Source organism: Somniosus microcephalus, chromosome 7 (genome assembly GCF_052327205.1).
Source record: "Somniosus microcephalus isolate GS21.2 chromosome 7, FLI_Smic_1.0, whole genome shotgun sequence".
Taxonomy (NCBI): Eukaryota; Metazoa; Chordata; class Chondrichthyes; order Squaliformes; family Somniosidae; genus Somniosus; species Somniosus microcephalus.
Window position 1 is genome coordinate 159,679,290 of NC_140993.1, and position 19,371 is coordinate 159,698,660.

Consider the following 19,371-nt stretch of genomic DNA (forward strand, 5'->3'; position numbering starts at 1 on the left):
ACTTGGAAAACAGTGACAGGATTGGACAAAGTCAACATGGATTCACAAAAGGTAAATCGTGCTTGACTAATCTACTGGAATTTTTTGAGGATGTAACTGGTAAAATAGATAAGGGAGAACCAGTGGATGTGTTGTATCTGGACTTTCAGAAGGCCTTTGTTAAGGTCCCGCATAAGAGATTAGCGTGTAAATTTAAGGCACATGGGATTGGGGGCAAGGTATTGACTTGGATAGAGAACTGGTTGGCAGACAGAAAGCAAAGAGTTGGAATAAACGGGTCTTTTTCCGAATGGCAGGCAGTGACTAGTGGGGTACCGCAGGGATCGGTCCTTGGACCCCAGCTATTCACAATGGCCCAGTAATTCCTCTCCCAACGCGTGAGTACAGACGGGGTAATCACGCGTGTGCCCGGAGGTATTGCCGGTTTTCAGCATGCACAGCGCATGCGCTGAAAACCGGCATTTCCTCTCCTCTGACCCAAGGGGTTAAGAGGCAGAACGCATGCGACTTGTGAAGCAGAGCGTGCGCAGTGAAATTCCTTTTTTTTTTTCAGAGTTGCCCGAGTGTAAAGGCCTCCGGTTTTTACGCGTGGAAAAATCAGACGTAAGTACAGGTAAATGGTCTATTAGTACAATTTAGACTTTTTTTTCCACAGGTTTATTATTTTTAAAGAATTTACAGTAAAGTAAGTTTAGTTTTAGACCCTATTTTTAAAAAAAAAAAAAAAATTTTTTAATTTGATTGTTTAAAATATTTTTTAAAACTTATTTATAGTTAATTTAAGCAGTGGGATGTTTTTTTAAATTTTATTTAAAGTTTAAGTAGTGTTTTGGGCCCCTTAATTTCATGAGTTTGACAGCTAATACTATCAAACTCATGAATGAAGTTTCCCCTCCCCTGATTGGCTGCACAGTGCTCACCTGATCCCAGCCGGCACATCGAACTAAGTACGCCGCTGGATCAGGTTAGCACAGCACGCCGACATCTGAACTGGGCCAGTCACATGAAATGCAAGCAGGCCCAGGCTTCAGATGTCGGCGCGCCGGGTGAGTGCACATCGGGGGCTTGCACGCGCGGCAAGCTCCCGATCCTAAGTTCAGGGCCAATATATATAATTGATCTGGACAAGGGAACTAGATGTAATATCTCCAAATTTGCAGACGACACAAAGCTGGGTGGGCGTGTGTGCTGTGAGGAGGATGTCGAGAAACTCCAGGATGATTTGGACATGTTGGGTGATTGGGCAGAAACATGGCAGATGCAATATAACGTGGATAAATGTGAGGTTATTCACTTTGGTGGCAAAAACAGGAAGGCAGATTATTATCTAAATGGCAATAGATTGGGAGAAGGGGAAGTGCAACGAGACCTGGGTGTCCTTCTGCACCAGTCGCTGAAGGTAAGCATGCAGGTGCAGCAGGCGGTCAAAAAGGCAAATGGTATGTTGGCCTTTGTAGCGAGAGGGTTTGAGTACAGGAACAAGGATGTCTTGCTGCAGTTGTACAGGGCCTTGGTGAGACCACATCTTGAGTATTGTGTGCCGTTTTGGTCGCCTTATCTGAGGAAGGATGTTCTTGCCATGGAAGGAGTTCAGCGAAGATTCACCAGGCTGATACCTGGGATGGCAGGAATGACGTATGAGGAGCGATTGGGTCGATTAGACTTGTACTCACTGGTGTTTAGAAGAATGAGAGGTGATCTCATTGAAACTTATAAAATTCTGACAGGACTGGACAGACTAGATGCAGGAAGGATGTTCCCGATGGTCGGGGAGTCCAGAACCAGGGGACACAGTCTAAGGATAAAGGGTAGGCCATTTAGGACAGAAATGAGGAGGAATTTCTTCACCCAGAGAGTGGTGAACCTGTGGAACTCTCTACCACAGAAGGCGGTGGAGGCCAGTTCATTAAATATATTCAAGAAGGAGTTGGATATATTTCTTAAGGCTACAGGGATCAAGGGTTATGGGGAGAAAGCAGGGACCGGGTACTGAATTTGGATGATCAGCCATGATCGCACTGAATGGCGGAGCAGGCTCGAGGGGCCGAATGGCCTACTCCTGCTCCTATCTTCTATGTTTCTGTGTTTGACTGATAAGTGGCGAGTAACATTCATGACACACAAATATCAGGCAATGACTAGTTCCAAGTAGAGAGAATCTAACCACCTCCCATTGGCATTCCTATCAACTGCAACATCAATATCCTGGAGGTCACCATTGACCAGGAACTAAACTGGACCTGCCACATGGCTACCAGTACAGGTCAGAGGCTGAGTACCCTGCGAAGATTGGCTCATCTTCTGATTCTCCAAAGCCTCTCTACCACCTACAAGGCACAAGTCAGGAGTGTGATGTATTTTTCTCCACTTGCCTGGATGAGTGCGGCTGCAACAACACTCAAGAAGCTCAACACTATCCAGGACAAAGCAGTTAGCTTGACCAGCAGCCGATCCACTACCTTAAACATTCACTCCTCCGCCACCGTAGTACTGTGGCTGCATTATGTACCATCTATAGGATGCACTGCAGCTTATTTGAAATAGTGTTGTGAGATCTTTTACATCCACTTGAGAGAGCAGATGGGGCCCCAGTTTAATATCTCATCCAAAAAATGCCACTGCTCCCTCAGTACTGCACTGGAGTGTCAGGCTGGATTATGTGCTCAAGTCTCTGGAGTGGTGTTTGAGCCCATGGCCTTCTGACCCTGAGGCGAGAGTGCTACTAACTCAGCCGTAACTAATACTCAAATGTATAAAGAAGCCCTGATGCCTACATGGTTGCCATCTACTGCATATTCTTGAACTCTTGCCTCTTTGCCATAGTGATGGTGTGGTAGGATCTTGTAACCTAAAAGCTTAATGTTATGTTCCCAGAAGAGCCTATTCTAGGTGCTGTCTGCAGGTCAGTCTGCATCAAATGCCATAATTCTGGGACAGCACTTTTGTGAAGTCAAGGCTAAGCAGATATGTCTGCTTTGCCATGTCCAGGTAGGTGTGGCAGTGTCTGGAAATGTGGGTCCAAGGATAGTGACAGCTGCTGACACAATGCCTCAGGTGCCATTGCACCTGCATATGTTGTCCCCTCAAAATTTATCAACTTCACCTAGATCGTGGAGCACTATCACAACCCCAAAGGAAGCTGCTTACTACAAGTTCATATTGTAGCAGCGAGCAACAATACTGTAGGAAAGTATTGGAAAGAAAATCTTTAAAAATGCAAAAATAGTGCACTCCATATCAACATTTCAAATCAAATTTTTGCTCCAAGAATTTAACATAAGCAGCCCAGCAGAAAGGATTGTGTGTGCGTGAGCTCAGCACAGGGGCTAACTAAAAACATGTGAAATCCTACGAGGGGCAATTTTCAGAATATTCGAGCCTCTAATGAGACAATGCAATGTCAAAAATGCTTGCCAATTTCTTTACAGCAAAATGTGGCACACCATGCATCATGGCCTGGGTATTTGTGACTCCTCTCACAATCTATGACACTTTGCACTTCTAGTGAAGCCTTGCAAAAACCAACCCTATAGTCGAATGCCCAGTTTGTAATTATCCTTCTTAATTGCAGCTTCACGTTGACTTGATGCTTTATAGTGGCCAATCACCATTATCAATCCTTTCCTTTTCCATTGCTGGCAGAGATTTCCCTATTTTGCATCTGACTTCATGTAGCCCAGCGGAGCCAACTTTTCAAAGCCATCTGTTGGCCATTGCTAGATGAGCCCATCCACTTAATTGGCCTAGATTCTTTTTGAATACAATTAGGGGATGCATTTCCATGGGGCTTCTCCTGTTCATCCACCATACCATGGAAGAGCCATGGAAATCCAATAAAATAGCATAAACGCTCTTCCACTGAAGTTATAGCAGATGAGTGGGAGAACCCCTGCAAAAATTCACCCCCTTAGTCTCTTTTAAGTTAATTGCCTGGCCACATAGATCAAGATCAGAGGCAAAGAAATATTACCTTCTACATCATAGCTGAATAGTCTGAACAGAAGTGGAGCAACCACAGATCTCTGCAGAATGGCAGTAATCACTGCAGCGTCACTCCCATTCCCCTTCCTTATACTTCTTCTCCCACTCTCTCTCTTGTCCAGTTTTTTTAAACATCATTTTCTACTTTCTATTTCTGTGCCAGTTTCACTCCATTTGGCATATTTGTCATTTATTTCAGTACCAGTAAGATATATATTTTACTGTGTCATGTGATACATTGGCCTTGATTTTCACAGTAGGGGTGGGATGGGTGCGGGTAGCCCAGTACCGAGTGACGAACCATGCAAGGCCGGGGACATGGAGGCCCCGCCAATCTTAACGGCAAGGTCTCATTTAAATCTATCTACACAGAATCTCACCCGACAACCAGCCAGATTGACTACCTGGCTGTGGGCCAGGAGTGGGCATCTGCAGGCAGGAGGCTGCAGCCGGGGACCCGGGAGAACAGACCCTGGCAGTCATTGGGGGGTGGAAAGCTTTGGACGGGGTTTGGGAGGGGGAGAAGCCTTGGTCGCCATTGGGGGCGGGGAATGATCGGTCACAGATCGGGAGCAGGGTAGCCTGGTGCTAGGGAGGCTCAAGGCTTCCTTGTGAGGCCCAAAGGAGCATTCCTGGCACACAAGGAACTCTAAAATAAAACTTCAAAATTCAACTTCTGGGCCTCTTCTGGCCCAGGAACCGACTCCTGACAGGTTTGCCTGACGGGGGAGCCAACACTGCCGCCCACTCAGGCCGCCTTTGGTTGAAATTCTAGATGGGGTCCTGAGAATATCATCAGGCCTGATCTGCATATTTAAAGTAGGACCCCGCTTCCTTCCTGCAGGTATCCTACTCGCTGCTCAAAAGAGCAGGTTAATTAATATCGGGACATGGCGGGAAGACAGCAGGATCGGAGGGGGTAAGTGAATCGCATTATTTTAACTGTCCCCATGCCCGGTTTCCGCAAGGTGGGGCAGTTTAATCATGGCCATTGTTTCAATAAATTTGCTATTTTTGGAGCAATTGTCAAAAATAATAGTTTAAGGCAGCAGCGGATCAGCAGTAAGCATCAAAAGCTGAATATTAGATCCCAGATTAGAAGTGAGAAACACTATTTGAGATCTACACTAGTATGTTGAATGTGAATTTGAATACAGATCAGAATCTACAAAGTCAAAAAATATCTGTAACATCTATCGCCACTGAAAATAATCATGCCACTTTCTCCTCCTCAATGATCTTGTGGATTTTCCAGCAATTTTGTCTTGGTTTGTTCATTAAAGGTATCTTTGTTTTCAGTAATAAAACTTCAGGTGGATTTTGCAGTAGAAATAACGATGATGTTATTAGCGTTCACTGTTATTTATGTGTTAATCGGACACCAACAGTTAAATGTGAAAATCTGGAACTTGCTGTCCGAGGTGCGACATTCCTCCAAATACTTCCGGTAAACAGCATCTCATCATTGGCTCACCATTCAAATACATTGAACGGCGTAAAGTTGCTGTATTTACCTTATAGATATGGTCTAAACTCGCCAGAAAAAGTTAGAGCTTGTCCATTCCAGTATAACAGCGTGGTAAGTCTTAATTACTGCCAACCAACCTTTCTGGCATTGAAAATTAACTCCTTAAGATTTTAATTATTGTTGGAGATTTAAAATAATTAAAACAATTTAAATATTTGTTTTACTTTTCTTTTATTGCTCTCTCTTAATCGCATCTTTCTTTCCCTCTCTTTATTTCGCTTTCTGTACCTGATTTGACATCGAACTAAATATTCTAACTTACACTTCCTGGTTCAGACTCTGTTCTGCTCATCAATGATTCTTCAATCTGATTGGTTAAGGAGATACACAGTTGCTTGACTTGTTCACACAGGTCCCAGTTGCTCTGTAGAGGGTCCTGCGCTTTTAAAATGGTTGGCTGACAGGAACTTGCCATGCAAATCCCATAGAAAGTGCAAGTGTAACAAACGGCTGGCACTTTTTGTTCGCCACTGAGAGCAAGATCCAGCCCATTATTTTCCAACAGTTCAAGTTGAGACTGTGTAAAGCATAATTTTATACTTTATTTACTATCCATTTTCTCCATTTACAGCCACTATTAACAATGTTGCATTAATGTTTAAGTTTATCTTGTTCCTAATTCTGGGTTGCTAATTAATTTGTATCATTACTGCTGTCAGATGTACTACGCTATGAAAAGTTAAAATTGCTTTTTAGGGTTATTGTGTGCATTTCCACCAGAGAAATTGTCACAACTCCTATATTGTCTTCCAATTGCAAAACCTATTGCCTGCAGTTCAGAAATTGTCAGTTTTATATATTGTGTGATGTTACATATTAGAATTATTGCTTTGATAGTTGTAGTTTCACTCATATCTCATTTAGTTATTTACTTTGTAGTCCCAGAATAGGCAAGGACAGGGAAAGGGAGCATTCTTTTAATCAAAGATTTGATAGATCTTATAACCACCTTTTCTATGAAATAAATCATACAGTTTACTATCTCATTAGTTTTTGACTTACATATATATCTTAGAAAATGACTTGCAATACAGCACAATGTGCTTTCTTCAAAAATGTAAATGAACTGTTTTATAATTTAACTGTATAGTGTTTGTGTATTGCCATCTGCTAAATTATATGTTTCATCTCAATGCAGTGCCTTGGTAAAATATTTTAAACAAGTTAATAAAATAAATGGATTTTTGTACAGCATGCCATCCAGTGGTTAAATTAGGTGATTAATTACCACAAAACAGTTATCAAAGAAAACCACTAAACACAGTGGTTTGGAAGTATATTTATTATCTGAAATTTGTGACAACATTTAAGGCTTATTGTACAGACCATTCAGAGCAAATTGATTTAGGATTCTATTGTGGAATAATGTATCTTTTAAACATTGATTAAAATGAATGCCAAATAATTAAGTAAGCTGCAAATCTTTCCTACAAATGTTGACTCTTAAACCAGCTTATTCTGTTTATGCTGATGTTAGGCTGATATGTACTGCTTGTAAATAAGTTGTGTTGAGATACAAGAATTTATTTGGAATTATATGTTATATTGACTGCGCTGTGTAAGAGTTGGTGACCGGTTTCACACTGCACAAATGGATGTGGTATTAGCTCTACTTTCATTGAGACTTGAGCAGAATGGCATATTCACGCTGCCTACTGCCACTGGAATGAAGCTGAGTAATGCAGGGCTCTATGAATATGTAATGAAATTAGGGCTTTTTGGACTCTGAGTGTCAGATATATTTTACTAATTTTGTCTTAAAACTGATAAGCTACTTAGCTCCTTTCACTCATTAAAATGTGAATAATGGTACAGCCGGCCACAAAGTCTTTTTTTAATTACCCTATTGTTTGGCAGGGCTTTTGTTATCCTGTTGAGACAACTTCACAGTTACACATTTACCCATTTTATATGGCAAAACATGGAATATTAGAGAACAAGGGTGTTAGGGCACACACTACTGTTGTGATATCCTACAAGAAGACAGTTTTTAAAAATTCATTCTCAGGATATGGGCATCTCTAACAAAGGCAGCATTTAATGCCCATCCCTAGTTGACGTTAAGGTGGTACTGGTGAGCTGCCTTCTGTTTGCACCACTGCAGTCCGTGTGGTAAAGGTACTCCCACAATGCTACTTGGTAGAGTGTTCCAGGATTTTGACCCAGCGACGATGAAGGAACAGTAATATATGTCCAAGTTGGGATGGTGTGTGACTTGGAGAGGAACTTGCAAGTGATGATGTTCCCATGCACCTGCTAACCTTGTCCTTCTAGGTGGTAGAGATCGCAGGTTTGAGAGGTGCTGTCAAAAAAGCCTGGGCAAATTGCTGCAGTGCATCCTATAGATAGTACACACTGCAGCCACAGTGCACCAGTTGTTGTATTAATTATTTTCATGATAAAAAGTTCTGAAAACACAAATATATATATATTAAAAAAATTAGAAAAGTAAAGTAGTCAGTCAGGCTTCAGAGCTGAAAGGTCGTTCCACAAATTGGGGCCACCTGGTTTAAAATAAACTAGGGACTAAATGTTTGGAGTTCCTGATGCATAGGTATAAATTTCCACTGGAGTTTCAAAAATAGGTGGGAACAATCTTAAATGCATTGCTCTTTCTTAATGTAAAATCTTACAAGTAACAAACATTTTTGATGGTAAACATGTAAAGTGCTATTGTCTCCATTTATAAAATTATTTTCAAAATAAAACTACAGTGAAAATGTTTTATAAAAAATTCCAAAACTATACATTTAAAGAGTAAACGGCGACCATAGACAACAAGGTTAAGAAGTGTGTGAGTAACACTCAAAATACTAATTTGTAACAAAACATTGGAGGCGAGGGGGATGGTGGCGCCTTCATCCACGGGGCAATATACAAGATTACAAAAATAACTATGTAATACTGTTGGAAAGCGGCTAGTTCTTTCTCGTACTTATTGTGGCCATTATTTCACAATTTATATATCGCTAGATAATACTGCTAGTTCTCCAAATTATTTTTAAAATACTGAATGTGCTTTCAGTGCGTGGAGGACAGCATGTTTGTGTCTGATCCCACGCTGTAGCGTCCATCGTTGGTCCATATTTTGCGTCCATTGTATATCTCCTATTGACCAGACAATCCTCTGGAAAGTCAGAGGTACAGTGCATCAATGTTTCTGTACTCTCTCCCCCACGCATGACATTTTGCCGCGATTAAGAGCTTTGTCCTGCAAAGCATGCAGTTATAACACGGAAATTAAAAAAATACAAATGAAGTGACGATGGACTGCTGACCCCTCGCATTGGGACAGCCCACACTATCTGCCTGGTCGAGTGCCACAACGCTGAAACCTGCTCATCGAGGGGGTTGAACTGGGAGCTTGCTGGTACTGCTAGGCTGTAGTCCCACACAGTCTGGACGAGGCAGGCAGATCTTTGCTGTCAACTTCTGATCTTCCTGAAACCACGAAAGGCCAGGTCTAAAATTTGAAATAAATGAGTCAGAATAATAATCTACTGGCCACTAGTGACACAGTGAGGAACGTTTTATGTCTGCAAACCATTTATATAAATTAGGAACAATAATATCCCTTCCACTTTTTACTTCAAATTTTTAGCTGAGTGACATCAGCTCAGCATCAAATAACATTCCACAGGAACATAGATCAAGTTATACATAAAATCTATACGATACGACATGCAATACATTTAATATAAAATGGGAATCAGCGACACAGAATACCTAAGCAGACAGCGGGCTTTGTGAGCGGTTCCAATAAAGCGGCAGATTTGAAGCGTGAGACTGATAGTTTGTCACTATTTGGACCAACAATGAAGAAAGGATATTGCGATGCTCATACTAATTAACATTATTCATATACCCTAAGATAATTAAATTAAAACTAACAATTTCTTGTTCATATACAGATATACAATTGGAAATACACGAAATCATTTGTTAAAAGTTTCTTGCAAGTAATGAACCTGGGAGGTTATCAGTTAAAATGTTATCCCGAAGGGTAGGTCTAACCAGGAACTGTTTCGCTTTTAACGAAGATCCTTTGCATCTTTTATTTTATTTTGTGTCCCAACATGAACACATTTCTGTAATTCTGTGTGTTTTGTGGTTGACCGTTCCGATGCAATTTTTAAAAACCTGCCCCTTTTAATGAAACCAGACCCAGTGCAAGACTCAGAGAAACTCTCCCTGAAAAAGCTCCAGAAATGTTGTCCAGAAATGTTACTCTTGTAGGATTTAATATTTTTAAATAGCATTATTACTTTGTGGACTTCCCAATATTAATTGAACTGAAATAACTTCTTTGCCTAGTACCTCCCAAAACAATGCTGACCCTTTAAATGTCGTATTCCTAAAACGCCGCTGTCCTGTTAAATCTCACAGTTCCGACCCCTGAGCCACTCGGCTACCATCCGCACAGAAGACAATTGTGTAAGAGATGTATATAGATTTAAAATGCAACATCCAATAGAATTAGCTCACAAATACACATTTTAGACATTAATAAAACATAAGCCTGTATTTATGTAAAAGGAAACAAGATAAATTAGAAGTTTTTTGAAAGCTGAAGTACTTCAACTCCCAAACCGTTTTTCAGCACAAACGCTTTAACATTTTGACTCAGAAGTTGCGTTAACTATTACCGTGGAAAGTTACATAACTAGTAACTATCATAACACAAGATAAATAAATAATTTTACCATTTTTGTTTTAATATTTGCCATTTTCTAATTTGGCAGCTGGCTAAATCTGTCGCCAGGCGATAAAGTGATAGCAGGAACTCTCCCGATCGAGGAAAAGGCTTCACTTCCATTTTTGAAGAAGAATTCAGAATGATTGCACCTTATACACAAAACTATGTTATCTGAATGAAACCTGTCAGTGAAGCCAGCTTTTTTTTCAGATTTTCCCGCAGGAGGAATTACCTACGTACACGGTTTATTGACACAAAAATCCCACCTGAAGTGCGAGTTTAAACGAGAAGCTGTCTATCTGTGAAGGTTCTCGAGTTTTGTGCAAAAGTGAAGTTTGTGTGGGATAGCTCGGATTTGTTTCAGAACATTGCGCAATAGCTTCTAATATTACATCGAAACTTTCATATAAACACCTCCCGTGTGTGTCATTTGTTGGGGAGAGGTCGTGAAATGTACAACTAATACATCTAATGTATGCTACAAAATGATTTCTGGAATTTTATTAAAAGTTTTATACATATGTTATTTTTATTTATATTTTAAAATGAAATGTAGCTGGTAAAGATGCACCTGTCTGTTTTCTGAGATTTTCGTTAGCTAGAATATATGGAGATTGGTCAGTTTAGTTTAGTCCTTGGGATGGAATGCAGAAGTTCATAGAATCTTACAGCACAGAAGGAGATATGAGAGAAATTAATTTATGTGAAGTTAGCTCTTAGAATAGTACTTACATGTTGCATCATAAAGTAATCAGTTTACTTGATATGTACAAAATTTACAACTAAAATTATACTTACCCTGCAGCTCACCATTTACTTAGTGCTGATATTGATTTAATATTGGTCCTGCGTAAACCTTTGAGTTTTAGCAGTACTTTAAATAAAAGAAAATATGGAGGCATATTAAACATTATAACACCCCCATGTTAATCTCAATAGCATTTACACTTTATGCAGAGGTCGTCAGGAATTTAGATTCCCTCTAGTTACTGGTTTATGCAATATCCGTATTTTCTTACCAGATTTACCGGATGGACGTATCCATTTTCGTATTTATCATTTGCTAAGATTTGCCTTAAATGTGCGATGTAGCTAGCTGCCAGTCTGAGGGTGTCAAGTTTGGAGAGTTTCGTATCTGATGGCACCCAGGGCAGGCTGGTTTTTAATCTGGAGAAAGCTTTGCTAAGGACTCTCATCCTGGCTCTCTCCCTGGCGTTGGCAGCGTTTCTCTGTGATTGTTTCCCCTCTTTGCCTAGCCTGGGCAGTTGCTTTTTCCTAACAGTCCCCCGCCTCTTTCTCTTGGAGCTGCAGTCAGAGCTCGATTCATCAGTGTTTTCAGCAGAGATGTAGAATTCCGTGTCGTTCGACTCGTGTTTCAAGCCGTTACATTCGAGATGGAGCCCCTGTAATTCAATTTCCTGCATGTCCTCAGTGTCACTGAGAGATCCAGTAGACATGGTACCAATCTTCTGGAAAATTGAAATGAACTTCAAGTGAAAAGGGCTTCCTCCACAAATTCGTTAAATACCAAAAACATACGCAAAAAAGTTCCTTTGTCGAAAAAAGAAACCCCACCTCCAGTGGCTTTGACGGCTTCTACTATCACTTTTAAACAGGAAGTATCTGCTCCATGTGGATCTAACCATTCGAAGATGGGATTAACAATCACTAGCATTGCAATCATATCCCACAAATAAGGACACGGGAGAGGAGTTCTCTTCTGTTTAAATTTTTTGATGCTATTGAAGACATGTTAAAATATTTTGTACCTTAAAATCACTTCTGGAGTCTGAACTTTTAATCAACATTGTATGGCTTTATCCGTCCCTCAATGGTATGTCCCATCTGAGCTGTGATTTGAGTTGGAAGCCTTCAATCAATCGGTGTTAAAACAAACACTAATTAAACGGTTCATTCATTTAACGAAGAGGTGAGTGCTACCGCAGTAGTTTTAAAAAAGCAATCAGACTCCCCCTTCAAGTGTTTCCGAATAAACTGTAAAGTATATGAATAAATAAGCTACCTCAACAAGTAAATGAAATGTCAGAAACAATTTAATTTTAATTAATGAAATATTTATTTCGTGTTAACGATCTTCAATTATCAGCTGTAAAATTATGACATGATCTTATCTCTTTAACCCTAAACGATTGAAACTCCATTTAAAGTGTCTGTTATTTATCTATATATAATTTCCTATACTTTGCCAGAAAAAGAGTGTCTTTCAGTAAATTATTGGAACTTTAATTACAGTCAAGAGATAACGAATTTGGGGCAAGATCAAACAAAACTCAAAAATGTTTTAACCCTAAATTATCTGTATTTCTTTAATGCAATTCTTCGCTTGGTGTTGCCTGTATAAACACACATCATGTTTGAATTGTAGTGATTTCTATCATCTCAAGTATTGAATTTATGTCTTGTTTCATACCTTACATATTTTGCTTATATTCCTGTATTGCCAATTTATGTCTATCTACAATGCTAAAGGCAAGATTGAGAAATTACCAAACTCATTTGGTCTCTCTCAGTGAAACAGGATAAATTAAGACCCATTATAAATGATTGAAACTCCATTTAAAATGCCTGCTACGTACCTATCACTTGTGAAGCATGTGCACCATTGCTGTATAGAAATAATAAGAAATGCATCGAATTGAATGTGAACAAGATGAACATTGTAAGCTTTATATCGTCTTGTTTTGAGCTTTGCTAATATTTTATTAAAATATATAACATATTTCTGAAGATTTGAAAATGTTGGCGGACCCCTGCTTGTTTGTGCAGGTGTGTTTTGAAGCGACCTCTTGCTGAAGATTTATGGTAGAATTGATTGATTTTGTAAACAGTTGTAGAGATCCTATCGACCCCAGAACGAATTCAGGTTTTACTTTCCTATCTTGGGCTTTCTTCAACAATCGGGCCGCTGGGACATTACAGGAAAGAAGTCAACGCTGGTCACATATCTGTCGCGGAACAGAACCAAAGAGTGTCATCACAGCGATCTGTCAGAGGAGGCCGCGGACGTAACTTCAATAAATCACCGTGGGGAAATGGGAAGTGCTGTTCTCCCAAAGTAAAGGAGATCCTAAAGGCATCCTGTTCGTTTCTACGGTTTTAACCAGTACACCTTTACGAACCAATACTCGAAAACGAGATATTTCCGAATAATTTATAGCGTTTATGACAACAGAGACATTGGATTGTGTTTTATGTGGGTCGAGTACATTCACAAGTTGGATTATTATCTTTTTAAAATAATCAATAAACACCTACACTGTAATTGTTTTAAACATTTCTGAAAAAAATAATGAATCCGAAAAAAATCATACGCGCAGTTATCATTCACCCAGTGTGGGTTATTTAAACAAGGTTTCTACTAAACCGCGTGCAGTAACTTATTTCAGGCAAATTATTATTGCGAGAAGTTTGATGAGGATGGATCTAGTTGAACATCTTAGGGCACAGTCTGTGTGTACTTGCGTGAATAAAATAAACCACTAAAGTCCAATACTATGTATGTGGACACAAAGGTTAACTAAATCAAATTAATTATAAGTTATTTCACTAGGTGCTTCATGCAAAAAGAGATTTTCTCAAGTGCACGACTAAATCTGATAGTGAAAAGTGTTCTTTTGTATTATCATTTTGCCGGGAAGGGGCGGAGATTAAAACATCAGAAATTACGAACACTCCAAAGCAAGAATAAGAGTGGAAACTCTCAGCTAAGGAAATCGAACCTATTTGAATGGCTTAATATAAAAAAATGCTCGATGCTGCTTCTGCCCCACGTTTTTCAGATCCAGTTACATCTACCGAGACAAAGTCTTAAGAAAGCAGAAAATCGATCGGCTCAGGGTCTCCAGTGGGGTCAGACTTGCTTTTCTAGGGACAGGGGTATTGATAAATACTCCATAGGCTAACTTCCAAACAAACGGCAGCTCTTCATTAATTATGCCCAAGCACCCGAACCTGCTACACGCGGACCGGAAACGGATTATTTTCTTGCCGGCAATTCAAATACGTTAATCTATTTCACATTAAAAATTAAACAGTAAAGAGTTCAGTAAATAATAGTATCACAATTGTTCCTTTTCTATCTTAAAATTGTAGTGGCATTTCACATAACTATTGAAGACAGTGATTACTGCTATTGACAATAAAATTAGAGAATATAGATAGTGACTGGGTTCTCTAAATCACTGTAGAACATGGAACATAACCGGATGAAACCACGTTGGTTTGCAAATACGGCAGAAAGAGAAAACAAGCAAGGGGAAGAGAAAAGAGCATCTAGTCAGAATGCATAAATTAAGCAGAAGAAAGTTAATTTGATTAATATTAAATATGTTTGGTTCGCATTGAAAAATTCACCAACTATTCTCCTGCTGTCAATTATACAACGAAACGTTGGTGTCATCAATTACGTGTTTATTGGTGTGAGGATGAATGTTCCAGACCGAAACCGAGTAACAGTCAGAACATTCAACATCCAGTACTATTAGGATCATGTCCAAACTTGGTTAGGCCATCAGATAAAATGTATTTTCAATGGCCTGTGACATTCTTGGGCTTTCAGTCACTGGGACAGCCATCCAACCAACCAGTCGTGGGCTCATTGGCTGATTTGTGCCTGTAGATTTAGTTGCAATGAGGCAAAGCATTCCTTGAGTGTTTTTGATGACATTTACCGTCACAAATCACTTACGTCGAAGGTGTTTTATTTAAGGTGATGTTTTCTCTACTCGGTGTCATTTCTGTCTTTCATGCAAATACTTTCCCTGATGCTTCGTATCGTTATCCGACCACTTCAGATCTGCGTGAAAATAAACTGAGAGCGACCAAATGACTTTCACTGAAGCTTGGTTGATAAGCAGCCTCTGTTATAAACGAGTCCAGCATGTAAAGCACTGGAACGGAACGGGTACACCACACTGCATAACACTATTAAGAGGTGTCCTCCATTACTCACAGTGCTGTCTACCCAGTCAGGCATTCCAAGAAAAAAGAACCTGCTGAATTTTGATTCATTCGCAACCTTAAGAATGCATCAGCACCCTTCCAAAAGCCCATGTGCACAGCATCCACCTGCAGAGAAGAGCAGTGGGTAACGGACAGTAAGAGCAGAAAGAATCCCTACACTAGAGGGAAAATAAAATCTGCACTAAAAAGTTAGCATATTAAATATATCTATTAATGTTGCACGATTTTAAGTTTGAAGGCCTTTGACTTGACTAGTTTCATTACTTAATATATCACAATCCAAAGTTTATTTTAACGACCCCTCTGTCCAATTGTTTCCCCTTAATGGTCACTTTTTTGAATTTATGTTGTACAGCTACATTTCGGTAGAAAGCGGAGGTTAACCGAAGGTTTGTTTTTTAGGATGTTAACATGCTTTAGAATAGAAATACATTTAAGAACATAAGAAGTAAGAGCAGGAGTAGGCCATACAGCACCTCGAGTCTGCTCCGCCATTCAATAAGATCATGGCTGGTCTTCTACCTCAACTCCACTTTCCCGTCCGATCCCCATATCCCTTGATTCCCCTAGAGTCCAAAAATCTATCTATGTCAGCCTTGAATATATTCAATGATTCGGCATTCACAGCCCTCTCGGGTAGATAATTCCAAAGATTCACAACCCTCTGAGTGAAGAAATTCCTCCTCATCTCAGTCTCAAATGGCCAATGGCTTATCCTGAGACTATGCCACCTAGTTCTAGACTCTCCAGCCAAGAGAAACAATCTCTCAGCATCTACCTTGTCAATCCCCTTCAGAATCTTAAATGTTTCAATGAGGTCACAACTGGAATTTTTACCTGCCAACGCGTTGGCAGCGGGGGAACCCAGGATCGCATGGGGAACCCGGAAGTTTCAGCGGCGCGTTTGTCAGTGGCTTTTTAATGAAACCATTGCATTTGCAACTCACTTCCAGGTTTCCCCGACTAATTAACCCGAGTGGGCATGATGACGCCACACATAGGCCCAATTCAGCTCAGGTATTTAAAGGAGCACTGCAAAGATGACAGTTGAAGGTTAGTGGGGACTGGAGAGATATTGTTGGGGAAATATTGATTTGCTGGGAGAGAATTTGCCTTGCTGGGAGAGCCATTGCTTTGCTGGGAGAGACATTGCTTTGCTGGGAGAGACTTTGACTTGCTGGGAGAGACTTTGCCTTGCTGTGAGAGACTTTGGCTTGCTGGGAGAGACATTGCTTTGCTGGGAGAGACTTTGCTTTGCTGGGAGAGACATTGCTTTGCTGGGAGAGACTTTGCCTTGCTGGGAGAGACTTTGGCTTGCTGGGAGAGACATTGCTTTGCTGGGAGAGACTTTGACTTGCTGGGAGAGACATTGCTTTGCTGGGAGAGACTTTGACTTGCTGGGAGAGACTTTGCCTTGCTGGGAGAGACTTTGGCTTGCTGGGAGAGACATTGCTTTGCTGGGAGAGACTTTGCCTTGCTGGGAGAGACTTTGGCTTGCTGGGAGAGACATTGCTTTGCTGGGAGAGACTTTGCTTTGCTGGGAGAGACTTTGACTTGCTGGGAGAGACTTTGGCTTGCTGGGAGAGACTTTGACTTGCTGGGAGAGACTTTGGCTTGCTGGGAGAGACTTTGGCTTGCTGGGAGAGACTTGGACTTGCTGGGAGAGACTTTGGCTTGCTGGGAGAGACTTTGGCTTGCTGGGAGAGACTTTGACTTGCTGGGAGAGACTTTGGCTTGCTGGGAGAGACTTTGACTTGCTGGGAGAGACTTTGGCTTTCTGGGAGAGACATTGCTTTGCTGGGAGAGACTTTGCTTTGCTGGGAGAGACTTTGCCTTGCTGGGAGAGACTTTGGCTTGCTGGGAGAGACATTGCTTTGCTGGGAGAGACTTTGCCTTGCTGGGAGAGACTTTGGCTTGCTGGGAGAGACTTTGGCTTGCTGGGAGAGACTTTGCCTTGCTGGGAGAGACTTTGCCTTGCTGGGAGAGACTTTGGCTTGCTGGGAGAGACTTTGCCTTGCTGGGAGAGACTTTGCCTTGCTGGGAGAGACTTTGGCTTGCTGGGAGAGACTTTGCTTTGCTGGGAGAGACTTTGCCTTGCTGGGAGAGACTTTGGCTTGCTGGGAGAGACTTTGCCTTGCTGGGAGAGACTTTGCCTTGCTGGGAGAGACTTTGGCTTGCTGGGAGAGACTTTGCCTTGCTGGGAGAGACTTTGCCTTGCTGGGAGAGACTTTGGCTTGCTGGGAGAGACTTTGCCTTGCTGGGAGAGACTTTGGCTTGCTGGGAGACCAAAAAATGCAGTACAAAAGCAGCCCTTAATTTCAGTGATGCCTCCCTGGACCTCCTGCTGCAAGGATTTAGGTCTGCAAAGAAGTGTTATTCCCGGCTGATGGGAGGAAGAAGCCAGCCTAAGAGACCAAGAAGGCATGGCTGGAGATTGCGGCTCAAGTGAGCAGCAGGAGTGTGGTGGCAAGGTCTTGGATTCAATGCAGGAAGAAAGAGAAAGACTTGCATTTATATAGTGCCTTTCATGACCACCGGATGTCCCCAAGTACTTTACAGCCAATGAAATACTTTTGAAGTGTAGTCATTGCTGTAATGTAGGAAACACGGCAGCCAATTTGCGCACTGCAAGCTTCCATAAACAGCAATGTGATAATGACCAGATAATCTGTTTTTGTGATGTTGATTGAAGGATAAACAGTGGCTCTTTGAAATAGTGCCATGGGATCTTTTATGTCCACCTGAGAGAGCAGGCGGGGCCTTGGTTTAAGATCTCACCTGAAAGATGGCTCCTCCAACAGTGCAGTACTCCCTTAGCACTGCACTGGAGTGTCAGCTTAGATTTTTGCGCTCAAGCATCTGGAGTGGGACTTCAATCCACAACCTTCTGGCTCAGAGGTGAGCGTACTACCTACTGAGTCACAGCTGACACATGATTTGATGACCTCATGAGGTCAGGAAAGGTGAGTACAATGCCACATTGCCCTACATCCTGATGTGTGTGTCACCCCCAACCCCCTCACTCTGCCTTCCCAAGCCTACAACTGCACATCACTCCTCACACCAATGTACCTTGCAGGTGCACCCATCCTTCTCTGTCTACGCACTTTCTCACATTCTTATCTGACCATCCACCACTGAATCATAGAATTTTAGAAATTTATTGCACAGAAGGAGGCCATTCAGCCCATCTTGTCCGTGCCAGCCGAAAAAGAGCTATCCACCCTAATTCCACTTTCCAGCATTTGGTCTGTAGCCTTGTAGCTAAACGGCACTTCAAGTGCATATCCAAGTATTTTTTAAATGTGATGAGGGTTTCTGCCTCTACCACCCTTTCAGGCAGTGAGTTCCAGACCCCCACCATCCTCTGAGTGAAAACATTTCTCCTCAAATCCCCTCTAAACCTCCTACCAATTACTTTAACTCTATGCCCCCTGGTTATTGACCCTTCTGCTAATGGAAATAGGTCCTTACTATCCACTCTATCTAGGCCCCTCATAATTTTTTATACCTCAATTAGGTCTCCCCTCAGCCTTCTCTGTTCCAAAGAAAACAATCCCAGCCTATCCAATCTTTCCTCATAGCCAAAATTCACCAGTAGAGGCAACATCCTCATAAATCACCTCTGCACCCTCTCTAGTGCAATCGCATCCTTCCTGTAATGTGGTGACCAGAACTACATGCAGTATTCTAGCTGCAGCCTAACTAGTGTTTCATACAGTTCAAGCATAAACTCAGCTAATAAAGGCCTTCTTAACCACCTTATCTACCTGTCCTGCTACCTTCAGGGATCTGTGGACATGCATTCCAAGGTCCCTCTGATCCTCTGCATTTCTCAGTATCCTACCATTTATTGTGTATTCCCTTGTCTTGTTAGCCCTCCCCGAATGCATTACCTCACACTTCTCCAGATTGAATTCCATTTGCCACTGCTCTGCCCACCAGGCCAGTCCATTGATATCTTCCTGCAGTCTACGGCTTTCTTCATTATCAACCACACGGCCAATTTTTGTATCATCTGCAAACTTCTTAATCATACTTCCTACATTCAAGTCCAAATCATTGATATATACCACAAAAAGCAAAGGACCCAGTACTGAGCCCTGCAGAACCCCACTGGAAACAGCCTTCCAGTCACAAAAACACCCTTCGACCATTATCGTTTGTTTCCTGCCTCTGAGCC

At 41.4% G+C, this 19,371-nt stretch overlaps 1 protein-coding gene across 2 annotated transcripts; it reads right to left on the minus strand.

Moving 5' to 3' along the window:
- Window positions 1-6,776: 6,776 nt before the first annotated feature.
- Window positions 6,777-11,815, minus strand: msc (musculin (activated B-cell factor-1)). 2 transcript variants are annotated; one of them, XR_015079022.1, is made up of 3 exons: window positions 11,225-11,815; window positions 8,788-8,972; window positions 6,777-7,917 (listed from the first exon to the last, which is right to left on the minus strand). XR_015079022.1 is itself a non-coding variant. In XM_085993149.1 (2 exons), exons 1-2 carry the CDS (start codon window positions 11,660-11,662, stop codon window positions 8,886-8,888), a joined length of 525 nt encoding a protein of 174 aa, XP_085849275.1. In that variant the 5' UTR covers window positions 11,663-11,815; the 3' UTR covers window positions 6,777-8,885. The 2 variants fall into 2 exon arrangements, 1 of the variants encoding a protein (XP_085849275.1); XM_085993149.1 differs by having other exon boundaries at window positions 6,777-8,972.
- Between the last annotated feature and the right edge of the window lie 7,556 nt (window positions 11,816-19,371).

Bases quoted from the DNA above. Each gene is read 5' to 3' on its own strand.
- msc (XM_085993149.1), bottom strand. From the start codon at position 11,662: ATGTCTACTGGATCTCTCAGTGACACTGAGGACATGCAGGAAATTGAA. The intron at 8,973-11,224 runs GTAAGAAAATAC...TTCAAATTTTAG, and splicing joins ACGTCCATCCGGTAAATCTG to ACCTGGCCTTTCGTGGTTTC.